Consider the following 25,683-nt stretch of genomic DNA (forward strand, 5'->3'; position numbering starts at 1 on the left):
CCTTCACTTCTTTCTGTTACGTTGTTACGTTGTTTAAGGCCTTGTGTCAGACCATGTACATGTTTAATTTCAACCGAATATATGTTTATCTCTTTAGTACAATGCTAAATATTGGAAGAACTCACAATCTATGACTGCTTGGTACAATTAAACCATTGTATAAAAGATATGGGGATGACCGCCCTGTAATATGCTCTCTCATTTGGAGAGCCTTTGCTTCGATGATGAATCTGAGCTTAACGTATCGATGAGTGTCATATCCTCCTTGAAGCGAGAACATGATTTATAAAGTCTTTCTTATCACTAATATCCTTGCCATGTTTTATTTGACTCAATACTTAAATGCTTGCAATAAAATGTCATATTATGGTTTTCTACATTTCCTGACTGCTTTTTATGACATATGAAGGGCAGGACTATGCGTACAATTTTCTGGTTGCCATTGAAATATTTCAACGTTCTTAAAAGTCTGTTTGATCACATCAGATCCTGTATACCAATGAATATTATTTATTAATTATGTGAATATTGTATGTGTTTATATGTTCACCTCTTCCTTTGATTTTGATTTAAATTAAATATGTATAAAATCATATGAGAAAAAAATAAAGGTAGCATTAGGAGCATTCTTCTATCTATCAACTTATCATTTTCCTCTATATCTCCATATATTTATCTAGCTGTATGTTTCTTAATGCTGAATAGAAATAAGTTGTACCAATGCCCAAAAATATTAATTACGTTATAAGTAAGACGCGAATATCGGCACACACCACCTAACTCTCGTGTACCAGATCTGTAATGGTTTTCGCTGTGCAATCGTACACAAAACTGATTGAACAGGATCGAAGAAACGGGCAAGAAATGGACCGGAACTACCTCATAATGCTAGCGGAAATCAAAACTCAGCAAAATATACAAATTCCACTTGATTTCAGTTTAGAAATGAAAGGTATATACATGACATTATAATTACAAATTGACATCCTTATAGTAAACAGAGTGGAGAGAACTTAGAGTTGTATGGTGTGTGTGTGTGTGTGTGTGTGATTTGGATTTTCAACGCAGCTTTAACAATGTTTCAATCATTTCGCTAAGATGGCTGCAGTGTGACAGTTTATAGTGATGTCTAGCACTTTGGCATCATGCCGCAGACATGTAGCATGATGTCCCACCCAGACACATTATCTGACACCAGGGCGACCATTCCTAACACTAACCTCTTAATGCTGAGCGCCAAGCGAGGCAGCTGTTAGTACCCTTTTTGTAAGTCTTTGGTATGACTCAGCCGAGGCTGACGCTCTAACCACTAGGCCACCAGAGCGGTCAGAGTTGTATGGTAAATAGTGTATATGGACAGCTGGTTATATGAAAGAGATTAAAATGCAATGACATAAATATAATCAAACAGTTTACTGATGTTCAATTCTCTCATGGCATGAAACAGATCCAATGAAGGCTGCACCCAATGTCCACCACTAATGCACCAGAGATATAATGTGCTTATCGCCCAGAAAGGATTTAAATTTGTCAGGGCTTCAGATATATAATTGTATCAGAATCTCTAAGAAAACATATTAAGGATTTAAAGGTTTTATTGCAAATATATAAAAATTGGTATTTCCTCGACATACACAGAAAGCTAATCTTGAATTAAAGAATCAGTGGATGGAAAGCGACCTTAACTTGATGGATATCTGTTTAAATATTTCAGTTTTGGATTGAAATAATGACATGTGATAAGTCATTTTGGAATTAAGATAAATATTGCTAAGCTAATTATTTTCCAAGGATGATTTAACTAAACAAAATGTGTTGAACCATGTCATTCTTTGGGTATAAGTGAAATACATATTTTATTGTTGTAGGATTTTTGTTTCTTTATTTTTTAATCATCGCATGTTTCGTGATGTAAGGAAATAGTTTAGCACATGCTTACTTTCTCTTTGCTGGATAATATTGAATGATACTATTGCTTCAAACAGATGTGTATAATATAGGGGTTTGAATTGCTTGATTTATTTTACATAAAGGGTGACTGGAGATACTTATATACCATGGATTATAAATCCTTTGGATAAGCGCAAATTAGTAAATTCTGGATCTACATTATTGAAACCCTATTTTATTGATACTACTCTTCGCCATGTTGAAGGAGGGGATAATATATGTAAGTATGCCACAGCGGGGCAATGTTAGTCTGCCACGTACTTACACGTGCTAAATATTGATTTAGCGACGGTTTAAGCGTACCAGGACATAGATTGTTACAAATGTGAAACAATCATTGTAACTCAACTAGTCTGGTGGATGTCACAATTGTGTGATCAAAATGCTCCCACTGTACCTGTTCACTTACTTCCTTGTCATCTTTGGTTACATGGAGACAGTTAAAGCAAAAAGTCCGGGTTCGAAAGCTATGATCACCAACAATGGCTTGAAATATGGTAACTCTCTCTCTCTCTCTTTACGGCAACTATTTCAGGTTTTGCCGGTTTTAATCCTACCAAAATCAGTCATGTTGTCTTACTTAGCAAAGTAATTTATTCCTAGTGTCTTATATGCTGTTAGAAAATATTGTATTTCTACATCATTATAGACTATAACAAGTGCCCGAGAAACTGAGCTACACATATATTTACTATCTTAAAAATGCGTACGATATCGGTAGTAATTTTTAGACACCACTGGCCTCACTTATCGAACATACGACTACCATGGGCAACAATTGGTCTCACTGACAGGGAGTAAAGCCAAATAAATGATTGATTTTTGTTATATGTATGTACTGAAGATGAAACTCTAAGAGTATACACCTAACATATGTCGAGTTCATGCTTTCCTACCCATGTACATATGGAGGCAAATATAGTTATTCTGTTAATTTGGAAAATAGAGCAAAGCAAAAGCTTCCTCCTGAATGAATAAAGCAAATATTATTTTGGAAAGAACGAAACACCTGCTTATTATCAGTCGTTGAAAATATATAAAATATATCTGAAGCTATGATTTTTGTAGATTTTAGATTAAGTATATTCTGATTATTTATTGTCAATCCGAGTTAGTGGCAAGGATAGATATGGTCTAACGTTATTTATTGATGAGTGTCATATCCGTCCTGAAACGAAAACGTTGTTTATAAAGTCTTTCTTATCAATAATATCCTTGTTATGTTTTGTTTGACTAAATACTTAAATGCTTGCAATAAAATGTATTGTGATTTTCTAACTTTCCTTAAGGATTTTCATGACCTTTTAAGGGCAGGATTATGGGTAAAACTTCCTGATTTCTCAGGGAAATATTTCATTGTTCTTAAAAATATATTTGAAAACATCAAACTATCCTGTCTAAAAATGAATACTAAATATTAATTATATGAATATTTTATGTGTTTAGAAGGTGTGTGAAGAAATGAAAATCTTGTAACCTCTTCCTTTGAATTTTGGTTTTAGTTAAATATATTGAAAATTATTTGAGAGAAAATCAACGTATCAGGTATTGACCAACAAAGTGACCAGGTATTGACCAACAAAGTGGGTAATGACTAACTCCTATACATGAAAAATAATGAGTTGGGTCTATGCTGATGGCTTGTAATTTACTTCATATAACGCTCGACATCTTCAACACGTTGTGTTAACTATTGTAATCTATGAATAATGAATGTATTTCTGAGAGAAAATAATATCATTAAATTTGGTGATTATTGGAAAAACAAAGAATACCCTTGACATTTAATAATTCACATTTAGACATAGCAACTGAATATTTTGGAAGAAATATGAATAATCTTGGTACCAAGGTAAATAAAGTCATGTAGTGACTGGTTGAAGAATATATTTTGATTTAGTTTCAACTGTTTGATCATCTAACTTTTCTATTGGTGACATTTGGATCTGAAAGTTGGCCTGTTGAAAATACTGTCCCGTTCTGACGAGTTCATAACATTGTTTTGACATATGTGATAAATCTAAGAAATCAACTTATGGAAAATTGAAATGATTCTGGCACAAATGGCAAAAATGTTACTAATGACGGCAAAGATGAACGAAAATCCATATTATGTTATTTGAACGATGTATGCGGAATATTTCGTTACTTTTTTAAGTGTAGTCATCATCTCTCAATATACTGATAGCAATACAGTCCAACACTTTACGATAAGACATCCAAAACTGTTAATGATTTGACAATTGTTTCAGAGTATTAGCAAGAATTCGTTAAGAAGGCTTCGCAAGTTCATACAGATAGTGACATACCTATTTTAGTCTTCTGTAAATTACACCCACTACAACAATATGCCACTGAGCCAATGTCATTGATATTGTGTCTCAATTCAGTATATATGATGGCTTTAAAAAGTTCTGATTTTTTCATCCACTTGTAAATTATTGTCCAGTTTCTTAATTATCTCTCATATGTTCTGTTGTACTGACCTAAGAGCATTCGTCTATCGACCTAATTTTCCATCTTCTTCTGTCTATTCATTTATCTATGTATCTGCATGTTTCTTTATGTTGTTCCAGTGACCTGAATCTCTCTCTTTCTCTCTCTCTCTCTCTCTCTCTCTCTCTCTCTCTCTGATGTATATAATATCGAGGTTTGAAAAATTTTACTTTCTCTTTCATAATAATACTACTATGCCAAAGATTTAAAATCCTTTGGGTAACCCCGATACACCCAAATCTTGGTCTATCATATTCAAAGTCTATTTTATTTTATAGTATCCTACGCTATATTGAAGAATAACTTTATGTACGTCATTATGCTACAGCGGGGCAATATTACTTTATGTACGTCATTATGCTACAGCGGGGCAATATTACTTTATGTACGTCATTATGCTATAGCGGGGCAATATTACTTTACGAAATTCTTATACTCGACTATATACTAATTCGGCGACTGTTTAAGCGCACCAGGACATTGAATACTGAGAGTGTGAAACACACATTGACAGTCGACTAGCTTAGGGGATGTAACATGTATACATTGTATGAAAATGGTCACACCCTACATACATGTTCACTTGCCTAATTGTCTTCTTTGATTTCCTGGAAATAGTCAAAGAAAAAAGTCCCGGTTTCAAGACTAGGATCACCAGCAATGGCTTCAATTATGGTAAATATCTCTCTCTCTCTCTCTCTCTCTCCGAAAACTATTTCTCGTTTTCTGCGCTAAAAATCCTATCCAGATCAGCCTTCTACTTCCTGATGTGTTTTAGGAATTCATTTTTAGAGAATACTTGCCTTAATCGTCATTGCATATATATATATATATATATATATATATATATATATATATATATATATATATATATATATATATATATATATATATATATATATATGTGTGTGTGTGTGTGTGTGTGTGTGTGTGCGTGTGTGTGTGTGTGTGTGATCACTTCTTTGACAGCAGCTACGACGGAGTCAACAGTTTTGTTCCTGCACTGGTTAAAGTTCATTTGAATTTCTTATACTGTATCTGGCAACAACTTAAATTTGGACCTTGTGTTAGCAGGTAGCCAATGCGCACCAGTGAAGGATACCTTGAGCTTATCAAAACTATCCAAATCATGACATTTGCCATGTTTGGTAAAATACTAAATTACTCATGTATTTGTATATCAATTTAGTATATTGTTTTCAGCAAACAGAGTTGCCATGGATGCGTTGGTGGCGAATATCCGCACGTTCAGTGTCCCTGATCAGCACGGGGAGTCCGGCAGTTTTCAGTACGACCTCACCAAGTAGGTGCTTCATTGTACATAGTTACCACTTTCATTTCGCAAAGGTGACTGATATGAGATATATTGTATTACCGTTGTTATTTACACGAATATAATAAATCTAATTCACGATAACTTTTCTGATTCATCAGTTAACAAATATATAGATTGATGGATAGATATAAAGATTCTTCGAGTTTCGGTCCATCGAACTTAAGACTTCTTGACTACCGAACTTCAGACTTAAACGAATACCTTCGGAGAGACTTTAAAGCAAGACATCAAATTTGTACAGATGGACGTAAGGAGGTCAGATTTCAAAACTCATAATTCCCGAAAACTGTGATAGAAGGTTTAAGGTTTGATGTTTAAATCTGAAGTCCCACCAGTAACCCCATAAAAGTCTAAAGTCTTTTGTCAAGTTTCGAAATCTGAAGTTTTAATAGGAATTTATTATTTGGCCCATTTTTTAGACCAGTTACAGTGAACTTAATTGATGTTTCCTCTGATTCGAGAAACTCCCAAGCATGATTCATTATCTAAGCACTTTATAAATGGAAGATGTTTAATGCACGAGGACTAAACTAAAACGTACTAAATAGGGGCATATATGGCCTTTCTGGGGGAACAGACTTATATGATACAGAACGAAACCAAAAGAAGCAAAAATAATTATTATTTAATTAGTCCTAGATATTACCGTATAAACTTAATTATTTGTATTTCCAAACTCAATTTAAGGCACACAATATAAGACGAAATGACTTCTTAATAACGGGGAAAACCGACCTTCAAACTTGGTATCGCTTTTTTAATCCGCATTAAATTCTAAGCTATTGGATCTCTCAGTGCAGCGCAATGCTGTTTTTATTCAGTACTCAAATGAATTAAGCCCATTTCTCTTTCAGTGACATCTCTCTGGTCATCATGGTTGGAATATGTTGGTTTTTGTTTGAGATTGTTAATGTATTTTTGCTTTTTTAAACAATTCTCAATGTACACTTTAGTAAAATCTTGACACGAGGAAACATATTTCTGAACCATTTCTTTCACGATGTTTTATTTCTATCTTTATATGATATTTGACTACAAATCATGCTTCTCGGTTATGAACGGACTTAACATGCTAAAACCATTAAAAAAATCAATGAAATAATGATTAATTTGCAATTATATCTTTAAAACAAATGCCTGCCTAGAATATGCCATACTCTAGCAAATAATTTTTTTACTGGCATAATTTACTATTTTTCACGGCTAAAGCCTGCGGGTAACAGGGTTCACAGAACCACAGAGTAGTATCTTGATTCTACCGGGAGCGGGTCTAAAGTGGACAGCCAACGGAGCTGGTGTAAGCATGCACGGGAACTTTCGCTACACATTTCGCAAGAGATGGTGAGTAACTATATGTACTAAATCTGATTTATTAATATCAGTTATTGTTTCCATCATAAAGAGTATCACTTTGGGGGCTTTACACTTGTGTACGCACTCCTATACAGATCTAGAGAGATATACAGAAAGATAATAAGAGATACAAACTTAATCTTTCTCCATCATTATATACACATTCAAGAGAATCTCTCATTTTTACATGTATCATTTCACATCCTAGCAAGATAGATGGACAGCGTAATTTATAACTAATCATCTAATCGCTATTGTATTTTTGTGCCCGTTGGCAGGCTTGTCTTTCTGTTGCAGACGCTGTATAAAAGCGGTATTTATGACATTTGTTCGGCTCGATTTCTTATATATTCAACAGATTTTTTCATTGTCTTATTTATTTATCTTGACCTGTAAATTAGTCTAAGTTTAAAAGGTATTAATTGGTTTAATTTAACACAATGTAAATATATCATATAATTTTAACAATATGCTTGGTGGCGGTGACGAGATTAACAAGCGAAAATGAAGAAAAGAACAAAATACAAATTAATGTCACCTCAAAACACATGTAAACCCGACTAAAGTACCAATTTCGGATTAAAATAATAAATCTCACTCACACACATACATAAAAACTGACGAAAACCTCTTGAGATCTTACTCCGCGTATGTTGTAATTTAAACAATATTTTATTATATAATTTTGCAGGCTTCCAACAATTCGAGGAAGCGGGACGTTTGATATTTCAGTCTATGGGCTAGACTTCTCTATCAATATGATTTTCGGTAAGTCATTTGCAAGAAAGACCAGTCCCGTAAGATTTTCTATTTACAATTTATATAAATTGGTATATACATTAACAAATTGTATACACTGAACACTTATCACTTTGATGAATCAACTTCGAAAAATGAAATTAAAGTCTGAAGTATCTAATAGACTACTGGCCAACTACCACAGTTGATATATCACACGGGACCATACCAGTCCATAACTGCGAGCGAATCTCGGTCGCTAGCCATTATCTAAATACTGTTTGCTTCATACACTGTTATTCTTACCATTTTGATTTCATCACTAGTGGACCACGGTGTATCTTAAGATTAACAAAACCAAATAGCCACTGCCTGTTGCAACATGAATGTAATTATATTACCTTTTTTGATACTTATGATCAACATCTATTTGCAATTTCAATCCGATGTTATACATTTAAATTCGTTTATGCTCAAAAAGTATGATATTTACTCTACAGAACTTGGATAATATCATAAATAAGACTGGACACAATAGCATCAACGCGTGTGGTTTGCTGGTAGAAAGTCACACTGCGACTAGGAAGAAGTGAAGCATCCAAATGGTTAAACTCGCAAAACAGGGATGTTTACTTTTGGCATGGACGTTGAAACTAAAATTTTTTAAATAGCACCTGAATTGACTTTGTATATCAGAACTACGTAAATAATACAATGCTTACACAAATTTAACTAATTTTGAAAAAATCTCGAATCATATTACCACTTTCTTCTTTGTATCAGGAAATATGTCCAGAGCTGACTCTCCGTCTTTGTCAGTCCCTCCTAATGCAAAATATTTTTTTATCTAGCAGAACCGACAAACTGCTTGTTTTTATTTATTCTTGGAGTATTTATTTTGTTAATACTGAAAATTAAACAGGCACCAATAAATGAAATCCCCTAAGTTCTCTAAAAATGGAATTGACTACGCCAATTATGAAAATTTAAAGATTCCTCAATTTAATTTTTGAAATATTTATCAAAAAGACCCAATAGTTTATAGTTTTAAATATAAAGTTTTCTCTAAGTCTAACTCTAATAAAACTTATAATAATGTCAGAAAACTAAAAACAAGATATATTAAAATCTCATTTTGGAGATTTATTTTGAAGCTGGAGTCAGAATTTCACATTATATTAATTGTGAAATGACGTGAAATGGGTAAATGTTATTATTATTAATTTTATTATTATTATTATTATTATTATTATTATTATTCCGTTTCGAAGCTTCCTGATAGTACTTTTGGCTGATCTTTTTGCGTGAGAGAACCACTTAGATGGCCTCAGGTCTTAGAGACCTTCCACACAATTCTTGTTGTTCTGCGGAGACCCGCTTTCTAAGATAGATCGATCGTCAGTGCTTTTTCAACAGATTTTATCCTGGCTCCTGCTTTCCGGAGCATTACTCCTAACGCTGCCACTGCATTCACAATGATCTCTCTGACAGTTCCAAGACCTTTCTAAGTCATCTGGTCAGGTCACCGTAGATTTTTACTCTTTGCCTTTTTTTGCATGTGACGTGAGGATACCTTAATACAGAAGTATACACAATGTAGGCCATGTTTTCCTTGGAAAGTGGCACTATGTTTGGCTTCTTCTTTAGTCTTTGGTCGTTCTGGATGTTAAAAACCCATAGCAAATTTCGGCCCGCTCTTCTAAACTTTGTCTGATGTCGTACAACTTGGTTGCGGAATCAAATCTATATTTATGAAATGGCTGTCTGTGAACTGATAGGGTTAGTTTTATGTGCTATTTGTTCGTAGTTACGCTGTACCAACTCGCTGCACACACAAGTCGGGTGGGTGATTATGTCATCTTTACTTCTGAAAAGTCTTCAGAATGGTGGATGTCTCTTGAAGCTATGCAGTTGCTTTTAGCACGTGAATAATAAGTTCCTGGTCCTGTTCCAGTATTTTCAACCCTTTTGTTTCTTTCCTATGTCCTTACAGTGTGAACTATTTCAAGATGTCCCCAATGGCCTGTTGCTCTGTTTCACTTACCAAATGTCCATACATTCCATGTTTTAGTTCATTATGAAGTTCTCTTCTTACATTTTCCATGCTTGCAATAATCATTTCCTTATATATCTATTAAATCCCCTCTTCTGGAACTAAAGCTTTGAACTATTTATTATTTGCTATGAGCTGTTTTCATAAATGTTTTCTTTTTTTCATCAATCCACGATTATGTGCTTATCTATTTTTCTAAACTACGATTATGTACTTTTCATCTTTTAATAGTCTTTTTATTCTCTCGTTTGTAAGGAAGCTCAATGCCGTTTTGACCCTAGCATGCCAACTTTGATACTTAGAATCGTGTACTTGATTCCTAATTTCTAAATGATTTCACTGACATCAATTGTTTTGGTCTATAACAGATTTGCTTCTTCTTCAGCATTACGATTATTATTATTATTATTATTATTACGTTATGCGTATGTCAGGTATCCAATTAAGATGTCAAGTACTGTTTTACAGGTGTTGACGTTAATGGAAGACCAACTATTGCGGCAAGTGGTTGCAGCTGTGGGATTTACAGGGTGAAGATCAAATTTCACGGTAGATGGGCCTGGCTGTACAATCTCTTCAGCAGACTTGTGGAGAACAGAGTCAGAAATATCCTTATAAACAAAGTAATAAGCATAGAGCTTCAAAGAAAAGTTTACCTGACCCTAGTCTCACTAAACATCTCAAATTTTGCTTCCTTCCATTAAGATTTGTTTTCAAAATAGCTAATATTCCTAGTTGGAAACAACGATTACAGAAGATTCAGCAGTCAACTTTGATTAAAATGGATCATGAAATCCTTAATTCTCCATAGTGAGCCATGTTATATACCTGAGGACGATTTTAACTAAAATTAGAAAACAATACTGCTATGGCCTGAAGGACCATAAACAAGATAATGAAAAATCTCAATCTGAGGAGACAGTTTGAGAATATTAATAAAACAGGGATGTGATTATTAAATTAATCAAACGAGATTTATGTCTTGTGCCAAGAGCCCTTTTGTAGCCAGAATCATGTAATATTTTTAAATAATTTCATAAATTATCAATATAAAATAAGCGTACTGTTGCCTTTGTCTGATTTAACGTGTTATTGGTACAATTCTTGTTATGCCACTTTATGGGGTAGACAATGTGGACCAGCTGTGGATTTCAAATGCTCGTGAGTATTGGAAAGGGTTAGTTTATATCAATCTGCGATCATGCATATATCCTATATGTCCATAGTTCTGAGACTCATTCTTTCTTTGGTAAATGAATAATAATTATTCCTTTCTAAAACGATGAAATGGAAGACTAACCCAAAATATGGCGGACATCATTATGAAAGGAAAAATAACTCTTGCTGTAGCTGATTTTTTTTTGTTCTTCTGCTGTTGGATAACATAAATCATAAATTGTAAGGTATTACAGGTAACAGGTGGCTTTATTGCTGAACATGCGACAGTGTAGCAATTCATGCCGGCAGAAATTGGGTTGGGAAACGAAAACATGCTCCAACTTTGTTCGCGATACTTATGTGTGTAATTAAGTTGGATTCTAAAGAAAAACAAGTGGATTATGTTGTAACAGATACGTTAATTTTCTTCTGTTAATCTTAATCCATCGGGTGATGGGTAATATAAAACATAATTTTGTAGCGTGTGACAAGTGGCTTTATTGTTTAACATGTGACAGAGTAGCAATTCATGCCGGCAGGTATTGGGAATGGAAAAGAAAGCATGTTTCAACTTTGTTCGCGTTACTTATGTTTGTAACTAAGTCAGATTATAAAGAAAAACTAGCATCAGATTGTAACATACACCAACATTTTATTTCTGTTAATATTAGATGTAAATATTAATCTAAACGTTAATGTGATGAGTTCGTGACGCCATCTGTTTATCCACGTTTACAATTACCACAAGGATCACATTTATGTTTACAGTTTAGTGTCACGTTTTACTGACAATATTTTTTTGCAAATGATCGAGCCATGCCAAATTTATTCGCCATTCTAAAATAAATAAATAAAAAATAAACTGATTAACTATCTCAAAACACCATGGATAAAAGTAGGATTTAAACAAGTTTGTGTTTGAATTTGGAACTATCTATCAGATTAAAAGCAAAACGATATTTTATTTTTACCTTAATATCCCTTGTGTATTGTCAAAATATCTGATCACAAAAGAAGAATACTTTAAGCCGTTGAACAGACATTGTATGTTATTACGGTTCGTGTAAGCAAAGTAAAACTAGAATTTTTAAACTGTTTCCTTCACTTAGTTCACTAGGTAAAATATTCGCTCAAGATTTGCTTTACGTCTGCAGATTTGTGATATTGTTACTAAGCAGATCAACGAAGATATGGAGAAGAAGTTGGCGTCATTGCCAGGTAAGTTGTTAATTGTCGGCTGAACTACACAAAGAATGAAAGAAGTACGGAAAGAAGAAAGAGAGTGATTCATTTAGAGAATCGTCGATTTTATACATTAAAGAACAGCAACAACATTAACAACACTAATACCACGAGATTATTGATCATAGTGAAAAGGTATATATGATATGCTCTGTTGCTTGTTTTTCTATCTGATGTCCGCCTGATGCATGAGAATTATAAAATTCATCATATGTACTGTGATGAGAAATCCAAACGCAACGTCCGCATTGCTAGTAAGTAACCGACGTGCTTGCTTTAAATTACAGACCCTCGGGTAGATTCTTCTTTCTGGCACACACTCTTTTCTGATTTTGGAGGGTTGAGAGAAAGATGGTGAAAGTAATGGGAAAAACACATAGCGATAATCAATATGTAAATTCAAATGCAGTTCATTTTTGCACATATTGTGCCATTAGATAAAGCCCTTACAATATCATTTACGACAATGGATTAGTTGAAAAGCATATTTTTCTGCCAATATTAAACAGACATACTTGTTTTTTCGATAATAAAACTATCATAAATATTGGAGACTTTAATGAGTTCGCAAGCTTGGTTCCACCATCACGTGTAATCCCAAAAGATTCATCCAAAATGGAACATATGTATATATATATATATATATATATATATATATATATATATATATATATATATATATATATATATATATATATATATATATTCTGACCCTGTTACTTGACTTATCCATAGAATCTACCATATATACATATGAGAACATATATTTTTTTGCAAAGTAATTGAAGATAACGATCTGACTTGTATTATACAGCTCAGATGAATCTGGTATATTTTCAGTGACCATCAAAATATTCGGACATTTCCTGCTTGACTATCGTCTACTACAAGTTCCAACCTTTCAATCATCCTACATGGAAACATTTCACAAGGTATGGTGATCAGAATTAGTAAAAAGAGATGGATGGATCGATGGATGGATATGACAGGTCATGTACAAAAAATTGCACATATAAAATATATAAACCAGTCGTAACATTTAGCACGTAGTTTGATTTAGGGATTGCAGCAATCTTAATTTCATATTCTTTGATAGCAATGTAGTGTGCTTAGGAGTGGTGCTAACATAAAGTTATCCAATTTAATTCATATGATTTAGGTTCTGCAGTTACAAGTAAAGAATCTGAGAAGCATCACATTTTAGAATTTTAACTTTCTGTTTTAAATGGAAAGGAAACCTTTCAGATGTTTATGATATCATCAAATTGTCGACATTGCATTGCAATTAGCTGTAATTACATGTCTTGCTTTGCATGCTTCAAACATTTCTGAATATTTTATATGTGTTTTTGTCAAGTTCTACATATTTGATTAATTTAGTAATTTCATCAAAATTTTTATGTATATTTCCTGTGTATGGTTTATGACAAGAATCAGCTTGACAGACATAAATTCAGGCACTAACCGGATGTGTTTTAGGGTGAGATCTCTTGGCTTGGAGATGAGAGAGAGGCCCCTTTTCAACCCCATACATTGGCAGATATTGGGGATACCCAAAAGATGATGTACCTCTGGATATCGGACTACATGTTTAACACACTGGGGTATGCTGCACAGATGCACAACTATCTGGTTCTCAACATTACGGCCGCAGATGTAAGTGCATTTTACAGGAGGAATAGATGTTCCCACAACAACCACCACCTCTCTCTGTATCTGTCTCTGACTCTGTCTGTCTGTCTGTCTCTCTGTCTCTCTGTATCTGTCTGTCTGTCTCTCTCTCCTTGATTTTACGATCAGGAAACAAAGTGTGAAGTAAATATCTCACCTGGTCTCATTTGTTTCACCTTAATATTTTAGATCTTTACCTATTATCTACAAAGCTCTTCCAATTTTCCCCGTTAACTTATACAAGTCTAATTCTAGTCTGTTGACTAGAAAATATGGCATAATCAAGAACAAAAGAAACGAAAATACAGCATAGTCTAAGAATGCGATGTTGGCCATTTATTCTCGTATTTTGCTATGTTGTAAGTAACTCTGTCTACTAAGGTTTTTTTCTTCATATTTATGATAAATATTGCAACAGACAGTCGAATGGTATTTATTTTGTGCTGGCAATGTGCATGCTTGTGAAAAAATCGTCAACATAGGTATGTGCATCACATCAAAAAGTATTATGATTTTCATCTTCACTTCATACACCGTACTTACAGTTTCAAGAATTCCGAGCTGTCTTAAGTATTTTTTATTTTAAAAATATGTGATGCCTGGAGAAATAATATCAAATGCCTATGTTTCTTCTTTAGTATGAAGTTTTTAAAATATTAGACATAGGATCAAACAATGGATAAGAGAAATATGGTAACCTTGGGAATGGCATGCATTGTAAGGCAGCATGGTCAGAATTTGTTTTTCAATCCTAGAATGAATTCAAGAATTATTTTAATACAAGAATGCTAATTAGTCATAAATGTAATTTTAGTTAAAACATTCCTTGATCACATGACGTCCTCTTATGAGCTCTGGTTTATTAGTGGTAAAAGGATGATATTGCAGTCCTGCATATCTGAGAAAGAACTTAACTTTGTGATATATTGTGCATACTGTTGGTTTCTTTGCGCCTATTTTTTATAATAATATTTTTTGGCAAAATATATCAATAACATAAAATGAAACGTAGCCAGTATAGTATATCGACCTGCAAATGTAGTCTGAGCTCGCCAAACATTTGCCCAGTATTTCACCAAAATTAATCATTGCAAATGCACTCGAACTTTCAGAAACTGAAGTACTTCAGATCCAGTTTTAGGTCTGTGTTCTGTTATTTCGAGGTTACAGAAGATCACTGCCAAGATAATGTTAAATATAAGGATTGAGTGAGTTATGCCAGGTTATCGAGTTAATAATGTTCAAGTTATCTAAGGTTTCTTTTTATTCATTACTTGCACTGCTGATATACAGTACTATGAACTATTTATCTTCGTTTCTTTCAGCTGCCTCCTAATCAGAGAGGAATCCTTAACACAACATGCACGTCATTTCTATGTTTTGGGAACCTAATTCCACAGGTGAGTACCCCAACTCCCACCCCGTAACATGTCAGATCGGGTATGAGGCTTGTCTAACTGCGTACTTCACACAATCAAATTATTAGGCGGATCTCTCCGTACAATGCACAGACAGATCTGTATTAAATATTAAATATGTTCACAGTTTTTGGAGTGTACTATACACGGATATAGAGAGTCACAATGGACACTTTACTTTCTTCTTTCAGCAAGATATACAGAATGAGTGTTACGACAATGTTCCTTTGGTCACACAGGTCTATTATATCTAAGGATCTTGAAATTGCATGTATTGGAAAGCTGGCTCCATGACTTGATTGTTTAAAGGGTATGCATCTAATTTGTGGTTAGAGCAGTGTACTAAGTTTTTACTGACGGCGCCTACTAATGTATTGGAACAGAGCTCCATTTTTCGTATTCACTTTTAGTTTGCGAAAAGAGGTAATAGTAGAAAAAATAGTTTACTGAATGCTTAAGAAGTAAATTATAGCCATCAAGTAGCAATGGGTCAAGTGGAGTTTGATAAATCAATGCATATCTTCGATGTCTCAATAACACTTAAGCTTACACAGTAGGTGTTTATCTCTAATGCAATACAAAGTGATGTTGGTTTTCTTAATTTAAAATCGCTCTGTACAAATCGTTTGTGTACAGGAATTACAGCGTTTTTATTAAATATAACCAAAGAGAAATATTGAAATTTGTGCGTGCTTTCCAATTTGGATTCCAACGTTACGATGAAATGCTGTCTATCAGTTTTTGTATTGTATTTTAACTCTGTTTTGGTGAATTACAAAGGTTGAAACAGAGTCTAGAAGGAGACTTATCAGCAGATGCAACATAAAGGAGTCTCAACACAAAATGCGACAGATAAGTTTAGAATGTGGGCCAGTTGTGACTTGAATGATGATCGGCTTCTTTGTTCAAAGGAATCATGAAGATGGGGTTGCGACAATATTGCGATGATTGTCTGGATTAGAAACTCTTGTCTCTAAATTGTGTAGAATGTTTCAGTTGATTATTGATGAAATGCCGTGGCACTCTCTCTCCCTCACTCTCGTGACTGACTTTCAGTATTATCCGTTAAGAATATACAGACGAAAAGCAAAAGATATTAAACGTTTTGTTGTACATGTTCTCAGATCTGCCTGCCACGACTATATATGCTTATCAGTCTGGGTCAAGGAATAAACACGGCAAAGACTACTGCCCATCGTGGTTTCTTTTTTTTTTTTTTCATTAAAAGGATTTGTTGTCAGCTTATCCTTTGAGTAAGTGTTGACATTGTTGAGATTATGACGTTACAGTGTGCCAGACGTCAGATGCTAGGCTTTCACACAACTAAATTGATGTTATACCATTATTCATGACTTATTTGAATTTTGTTTTCTTAATACTAAAGCTGTAAATTGTTTTGATATATTTTTGTTATTAATTTTATTAATTTTACTTATTGTGAGTGAACACTTGTAGCCTAGTAACATAAAATCTGGGGCGTCTCTTATACATTTCACTTTGTTGGGTTTTTTTCTGATTGCTGTAAACACTTTTTAAGTGCGTTAAAACAGCATTTAATCTAGGCAAAGAAAATGTGTCATCGTGAAAATCTTGCATGGAATGTATAAACGGGTGATATATCTGCTCCCAATGAAGGTATCAAGATTATAATATTTCGACCTTATCATCGTGCCTTCGTTTGATAATGACTATCACAAAAAAATCTAGTTTACGAGCGACCATTGTTTTGTGTCCTAATTCTTTTTACACCACCCAATATATTTTACAATGTGGTATCATATCAGTTTTCAGATTCAAAAATGTAAATGTATAGTTTGATATAGTGAACAATTGATCATTGCAATGCAACCTTCTCCTTTATCTCACCAAAATGGATTACTCCTCAACAAAATTACACTAAAAAGTATGTGCTAGCATTTTCTCCCAGTCTCAAGTCCATTACGGCTGTTACACACAAAAAAAAAATAATATTGTGTATCAGACAATTTTTTCGCGCAATACAGAAAACGTATGTATAGGTACTAAACAGCAGAGTTTTTATTTCAACATGCTTTAAAAATTGTGTTCACACAGCTCCAGAAGAATTTCCCAAACAGCACCGTGGAGCTTAACTTATTTAGTGGTCGTCCCCCTACAATGAATATCACTCCCGGTGAGCTGAAGGTCAACTGTAGTGGAAAAATCGTGCTCTATGCAAGGCAGAATGACAAAAATCGGACGTATGTTATGTCCACCATGGCAGTAAGTAACCAATCAGTTTTTGGCGCTTGTATAGTTCTATAAATTGAAATTTTGGATTAAGTAATGTGCAGATGTTACACTATTACTCCAAAACAGTATGGTCTTTATAAGCAATTAACATGAAAATGAAATCATGATAATTAATGTATTAATTAACAAAGGCACTATACTTCTTAAAATCGAATGTTCTTGATATTTATTAATTTATTTATAATCTTTATGATTACGCTATTCAGACGTGCATTGACAAGGTGAAACATATCTATCTATCTATCTATCTATCTATCTATCTATCTATCTATCTATATATATATATATATATATATATATATATATATATATATATATATATATATATATATATATATATTCAACAGCAGTGATGGCGGCGGCGTCAACAGTGTTGCTCAAATTTACAAGTGTTCGCATGTGTTTGTAAGAATTCCCAAATCATTCTCTTTTGGTATGATATAATGGACAGGAAAGAATGTAGCACCTTCTATATGTTTTAATTTTTCAGACAATGGAAACAACTGTCAATGTATCCGTATCTAATGAACGTGTCCACGGCAAAATAAATGGCATAATGTGAGTATTAATGAGCCCTTGCCGTTTGGAGTTTCTGTTTATTTTTGACTGTTTCCAAATTGAAACAAAACAGTAGACATTGCAAAAATTACAATCAAACTGAGAACAATATTATAACTGGCCCTTAGACTAACGATAATGATTAGAAGATATTTTGTAAATTTCATCTTCTAAGTTATTGCCAATACTTTCATCATCTACTCGCGTAGGATTTTCGAGCAATTTACCGTTTTCGCCTCTCTGCTGAAAGAGATTGTCAATCAGGAAATGTAATTCTAAACTTCAGTACACAGAATGAGGTACACACAGTTCGAGCCTGATTAATTCTTATTCTTAAAATCCGTTTACTTTTATTTTTTGTGAACACTGAAATTTTATGTAAGCCGTATGGAAGAAAGGAAAGATCTATATTTTCTAAAAATTGATGATACGTGTAGTTACCTTTTATGCTGCTCGTATTTCTAAGATCAAGCATAACAATAAAAATCTTATTACATTTCGAATCATCGAGATGAAAGCAGTAACCTAATTTATGTACATAGCCAGATTTGTTCAGTTGATAGTTTGATAGAAAATACTTTTGTAAAATTACGCAGATAGTCGCTATCTGAGCTGGGATCAAGTGTATTGTCAATGACTTACAAACCAGCCAAACATCCTGCAACGTAAAGAAGATATCTGAATAACGGATATATTTCATCGAGTTGGTGAAAACACTCAGTAAACTACATGTTTTGCACTTACGAGATAATATGTATCCGTGACTTTCTCGGCTACAAACAAACAATTTTATTTTTATTTTATACTCAGACCTATTGTTTAGCTAAAGTGTATAAAAGATTGAACTAGTACATTTCATAAAGTATCGCACACAGTAATATCACCTGTTTAACATTTGTATTGTACAGTAAGAGTACTAACGTTCTTAATTAAGTTAAAAAATGCGCATTAAAGCAAATTAAAAGTGTATATTATGGGATTTGAACATGGTACTCTTGCATGATCACTATGCTAACCACTAGACCAACCGAGTACTCTTGCATGATCACTATGCTAACCACTAGACCAACCAAGTACTCTTGCATGATCACTATGCTAACCACTAGACCAACCGAGTACTCTTGTGTGATCACCATGCTAACCACTAATCAAGTACTCTAGCTTAATCAACTTACCAACCACTAGACCAAGTAAATACTCTTGCGTGATCACCAAGCTAACCACTAGGCCAACCGAGTAATCTTGCGTGATCAACATGCTAACCACTAAACCCACTGAGTACTCTTACGTGATCAAACTGCTAAAAGCAATGCCAACCGAGTACTATTGCATGCTTACTATGATAACCACTAGACCAACCGAGTACTCTTCCATGATCACCATGTTAATCACTAGGCCAACCGAGTACTCTTGCATGATCAACACGCTAACCACTAGACCAAACCGAGTACTCTTTCGAGATCACCATGCTAAGCACTAGACCAACCGAGTACTCTTGCGTAATAATCATGCTAACCACTAGACCAACAGAGTACTCTTGCGTGATCAATGTTAACCACTAGACCAACCGAGTACTCTTGCGTGATTGCCATGCTAACCACTAGACCAACCGAGAACTATTGCGTGATCACCATGCTAAAGACTAGACTAACCGAAAACTCTTGCACGATCAACATGCTAACCACTAATCAAGTACTCTTGTTCGATCAACATGTTAACCACTAGACCAACCAAATACTGTTGCGTGATCACCATGATAAACACCAAACTAACCGAGTACTCTTGTGTGATCACCATGATAACCACTAGACCAACCGAGTACTTTTGAGTGATTAAAATGCTAACGACTAGACCAACCGAGTACACTTGTATGATCAACATGCTAACCACTAGACCAACCAATTACTATTGCATGAGCATTGTGCTACGCACTAGACCAACCAAGTGATACCATAGCGGATTAAACTCGTTGTACATAATGATATCAATATCTATAGACTTGAGTGACAAAATAATATTGATAATTCACTTCAAATTATTTCTCTTGGAAAATGTGCTACTTTACAAACTAGCAACAATATTTTAGTTCAGTTCTTTGTTTTTGCTTTCCCTGAGGAATCTGTTTATTTAAAAGTGATGGTTTAATGAAATTCAAGATTATAGAGAAAAAAAAATCCAGTATTACTTCATTAATAAAAGTATAAATCTCTCATACAATACAAACATCACTCATTTCTAAAGAACACATGTTTACAAACTAATACTCAAATTCAATAATCCATTATCTCATGTGTAGAGACAAACAAGAAGTCCAGAAGTCTTGCCTGAATTTGTCTTCATAAGCCAACAACTTTTATGGAAATGTTTTCTATTTCAACCATTCATACAGGCTCCTGTTAAACGTGACGGACTCAGCTGTTGGCCCAATTAACGTAAGTTTTCGTAACGCTGCGATTGATTAGTGAGATACCCTAATCCCTTACTAATACATCATACCTTTAGAAAGAAAAACATTAAATAACAGTTTTGGATATTGTCTCTTAGTTCCTGATATTTCTTTAACGTTTTGTGATTTACATTTTATGGCATATCGCTGCACTCGTTACGTTGCTCCTAATATCACTGCAACGCAAACATGCAAATGTTATTTGCTTAAATAAGTGTTGCAAGTCTATCGAAGACTTCATGATATCGAAACGATTAACACTTGCAGACGAATCTGGCTGCTCACCAGGTTCGAACATTCATTGTTTCCATAAGAAGATGCCGCTAAAGTCTATGTCGCAACCCATGTACGCCTCTTCGACCTTTTACACCTTATCCTAAAATTATTTCATCTTTCATCTGAAAGATATGGGACTATATCAAATTTTTCCACTTGAAGGGACTCCTTTTAATTACTGGTTAGGTATCCAAATTTGACTGAATCCATTGTCAGTCTTGTTAGCTACAACAATCAGCTTCAAATCAGTCCACTTTTATATGTGTTAAAGCGCAAAATATGTGTAATATAAAATGTATGTGCCATGATGAAGAACATATTAACGATGACAAGAGGTGACACTTAAATTTAAATCTGTGATCCTATGACCCCTACTACATGCACAGTGTATAAAAATAGCCACGTTCCACACTTTTCCCTCTCTGCACCCCAACTCACAATTTAGGTGGTGTGATACAGGATACCATAAGTAAAATACATGTACTTGAAATAAGGGGCCCCGAGTGGTCTAAAGCGCTCACCGTTCCGGATCACTGCCATCTCACCTCTGTCTGCGTATGTTCGAGTCCAAGGCTCGGCCAGCGTGGGTACGTGGGAGAGCCTGCCAGTAGCTTCTCGTGGGTCGGTGGTTCTTTCCTGGGTTTTCCAGGGTTCTTCCTCCACCAGTTATACTGGCCGCCATATATGGCCTATCTTGTGCTGAAAATGGCGTTAAACCCCAGAACAACAACAACTACTTGAAATAAAAGTATCAAAAATAGGACACACCTTTGATCATGTCTTCCTTTGTCCATGTTGACATTTAGTCATCTAAGCATAGCTCTGAAACCTTGTGCTAAAAGGCACTAAATAGTGCTGCATATTAATTATATATATTTTATTACAGAGCAGATTTATTCAAATACTGATCAACAGTGTTCTTAAAGCAGTACTGATTCCGAAAATAAACGGTAAGAGCTAATTTTTGTTTCATTCATAGGAAATTATTACATGTATGTATATATGTACGTACGTACGTACGTATGTATGTATGTATGTATGTAGGGACGTATGTATGTATGTATATATGTATGTAGGTAGGTAGGTACGTACGTACATACGTACGTACCTATGTATGTATGTATGTATGTATGTATGTATGTATGTATGTATGTATGTATGCAAGATGATTCATCAACATTACAATGATTTTAATTATCTGAGATATAAAACTAGCATTGAAAACCGTTCGTGGATTTATATAACTACAGGAACCATGTTGTACATGATACACTGTTAGCAATTATTATATACATAGATGCAAACTTAAGTTCATTTCATTCTATAAATGACCCAGATATTGGCTCATGCATTTCTTTTTATCTTGATTCTTACCTGAAATGAATCTTATGCGGTATATATTTTATTACATATCGATTCAGTACTAAATATTAGAGTGAGTACAATATTTCATTATGTTTTTCATAATGAGATATTGAAATGTAACAGTTCTATTTAACTTCCCATTTCATAGTGAAATTATCATATACGAACATCTGTTAAAGTTAACAAATACATAAATGTTCCCTTTGATCAAACCAGAGAATGTGACAAATGATGTAATAACCGATGTTACAAGTAAACCTTGTTTATTCTACAATAATACTACGTTGTTTTGCACTGAAGAGTGACCAGTTAAGACAGTATCAAGAAGAGGTAAGACATTTAAGTACAAAGCCATAAATACTTATCCAGACCAAATTTCCATCTTGTTCCCTTGTAATCAAAAATTATTCCATAATCCGATTATTATTGGAAAAATAAAACATAATTTACAATGGAAAGTTATGTTTTGTGTATGTTTAGAATGCTGTAGATGGATGTTATAATTGCAGAATTTGGAAATAAAGGCTTCCCTCTCCCAGTGACAGGAAAAATTCGCTTCGTCAACACATCCCTTAGACTCGTAAAGGTACGTTTAAAGGTGGTAATAATGTTTAGGTGATATAGAAGGATTTTTTATGGTGTTTGAGCATGGAGACTGTGTCCATAAATTTGAGAAATAGTAAATCCGTTGGGAAAGAATGTTCAAGAGTAGATGACACACAGTCGTTAATTAAAATTATCGGGACATAGGCTTAGTAATATATTGGTTCCTGGATGAAACAATTGAAGTTTAGGGGTCGCCTTTTTGTTATTATTGTTATTTTTAAATCGGTAATAATGTAGAAAATCAAATGTATGCAAAATATTAAGAAAAATCGAAAGATTTAGCTCATTGGATTTTCACTAATAATTTTAAAATTATTAAAAAGTCAACTCATTCTATCTTTGCTTCTCATTTCAATAGTACGGTATTTCTTTTCTAGTGACCATCATTTATCTAAATTTTACAGTATAGAAAATTTAAAATTTATAAGTTTTCTTTAAAATGTTTTAAAAGATTAGATAACTGCATTTTATTTGTTTAAAACATACATGAAAACTAAAGATAAAAGCAATTATATTATGTACTTGACACACGATTGGTAATGCTCTATCAGATCAAAAATTAACCCCACTCCTTGTCTAACATTTTGTTTTCACTGCTATTTACAGTATTTAGATTGGCATCAGTAGTAATTATTGTTTTATTTGCAGCATACTATGGTAATCGAAACCGACCTGAAGTACATGGGCTAACGTGATGAAGAAGAAATAAAAAACAACTCGATGGCGCTACAGTAGACGATACCTCTACGGTCCCAATCTCCACTTCCATTACATATATATATTCCATGCTTCGTACAATGAATTATACAGAATATAATCAGTCTCAAAACTATAACGTGTAAAGTATTAGATTCATACAGATATTAATTAAAGTCTATTAATTAAATTGTGTTATGTACTTCAAGTGATGCTTGTCAATTATTTTTCAACTAACTTTGACATTCAAAGAAGGGATTTTCTCATCCGAGTGGGTTTATCATGGTTATTTTCTTTCATTTTACGTATGACATATTTATTTACGGCAAGGTGAGGTCATCGTATGGTCCTGAGTCCACGGTGGGTCGAGTGTCGATCGTCCATCAAAACTTGCTTCGTTCAACTTCTTCTCTAAAACCACAAAGCCAGCTTTGACCACTCTGGGAGAAGAACATCTGGGCGCAAAGGGATTTTAAATGCATATACATAATGTCCATTTTCCATTATCGATGGAAGTTGTTGCTAAAATTGATGAAAACCCTTTAAACGACTACTCAAAAGCGATGAACAGAATTTAATCAAATTTGAGAGAAAACATTCTGATATGAAGAACGTTCAAGTTACGGAAAAGAAGCCAATCCGTCTTCAATTGTTGCCAGGTATGAAAATAGAAAAGTCACCGTTACTAAGCGTGAGAGCGCATTTAAACAAAGTCATGTCGCACATCGCCCATCAGAAGTTGATCCTATTAGACAGGAAACATCCTGATACAGATGCCTTTAAATCTTGTAGAATTTATGCTAACCCGCTATTACTACAAATAGAAAAATATTTGAACATTTTCTTCCTCACTGCTAAAGAAAAATTTTCAATTGCATTGGAAAGAAAACGCATTCCAACGTAAATACCTTTCAAATTTGCATAAATGAGAACGATTTACTCTCAAGTATGGCTCTTGTTATCGAGAAAAGAAAATAGCCTTAAGCTACTGCTTTTTCTAAACTGTTTAATAGATTTGAAAGCATCCTGAAACAAAGAACAATATTAAGACTTATCAGCCCATGGTGGCTGTTACCAACAATAGAACGAAAAACTTTAAAACCCTTTCCAGATACATAAAATCAATTTAGCCAAATTTGACAAAAATCATCCTGACATAGAAAGCTTTCAAATTTGCACAAATGATGCCAATCTACGACCTAAAGGAGAATAAAACTTTATCTCAAACAACTGCTGGAGTGAATGTCACCAACTTTGACGCAGGGTCCTGACATAATGTATTTTTATATTGTAAATGATGTTGACGTGTCAACAAATACAGATGAAGACAACAACAAATACAGAAACCTTGAAACAATTATTTTATACTATCTACACTCAGTAGAACTGAAATAAATGTTAACAGAAATGTTCCTACTTTACGAGATCTCATGAATTTGACTATTTCCCAAGAGTTAACCAGGTACACACTTTCAGACCCGCTTGGGCATCTTGCATGATATACAGAATGTAAGGTCTAAGATGGCAATTCCTCTAAAATGCTATTATAAATATTACTATACCTTCCTTTTCATCTGCTTGGCTTTATTTAGATTATAAAACACAAAATTCAAGTAATCTGAATGTGTCTCAATATTTTGGCAGATATTCACATGTAGAAATGGCTCCTTTATTAAAATCTTACTATGAATCTGGTAATACTTTTCATTTAATTCTCTATTCATCCATATATATATATATATATATATATATATATATATATATATATATATATATATATATATATATCTGTGTGTGTGTGTGTGTGTGTGTGATCGCCAATATCATACAGTGAAACACCAAAACGAATGGATAAATCTCACTTGTAGTAATGCATTGACTACCTGGCTAACACAATGACTACCTGACTGTGCGTATGAGATTTTGTTCTAACAAAATGTAAATAAATTTAATATGCGCAATCATTAAAAATGTACATAAACAAATCAGAAAATTTCACATTGGACTACTAGAAAGACAAAAGTCACACCTTCTGTCCAATATGTGACGT

General features: G+C 33.8%; 1 protein-coding gene across 1 annotated transcript; it reads left to right on the top strand.

Moving 5' to 3' along the window:
- The first annotated feature begins 2,198 nt into the window (after nt 1–2,198).
- Nucleotides 2,199–23,841, top strand: LOC149780304 (bactericidal permeability-increasing protein-like). Its single transcript, XM_089937134.1, has 16 exons — nt 2,199–2,447; nt 5,065–5,121; nt 5,650–5,749; nt 6,992–7,123; nt 7,827–7,903; nt 10,395–10,549; nt 12,239–12,302; nt 13,167–13,258; nt 13,806–13,982; nt 15,323–15,397; nt 17,489–17,656; nt 18,177–18,244; nt 20,634–20,676; nt 21,853–21,916; nt 22,841–22,917; nt 23,586–23,841. Exons 1-16 carry the CDS (start codon nt 2,333–2,335, stop codon nt 23,625–23,627), a joined length of 1,506 nt encoding a protein of 501 aa, XP_089793260.1. The 5' UTR covers nt 2,199–2,332; the 3' UTR covers nt 23,628–23,841.
- Nucleotides 23,842–25,683: the final 1,842 nt, after the last annotated feature.

The sequence above is a fragment of the Sinohyriopsis cumingii genome, chromosome 16 (assembly GCF_028554795.1).
Source record: "Sinohyriopsis cumingii isolate HCF-2022 chromosome 16, ASM2855479v2, whole genome shotgun sequence".
NCBI lineage: Eukaryota > Metazoa > Mollusca > Bivalvia > Unionida > Unionidae > Sinohyriopsis > Sinohyriopsis cumingii.

Excerpts from the sequence above, each read along its gene's own strand:
- LOC149780304 (XM_089937134.1), top strand. The coding sequence starts at position 2,333 with ATGCTCCCACTGTACCTGTTCACTTACTTCCTTGTCATCTTTGGTTAC. Across the intron at positions 10,550-12,238 it reads GAAATATCCTTATAAACAAA|ATTTGTGATATTGTTACTAA; the intron begins GTAATAAGCATA and ends TTACGTCTGCAG. Across the intron at positions 21,917-22,840 it reads ACTGATTCCGAAAATAAACG|AATTTGGAAATAAAGGCTTC; the intron begins GTAAGAGCTAAT and ends TTATAATTGCAG.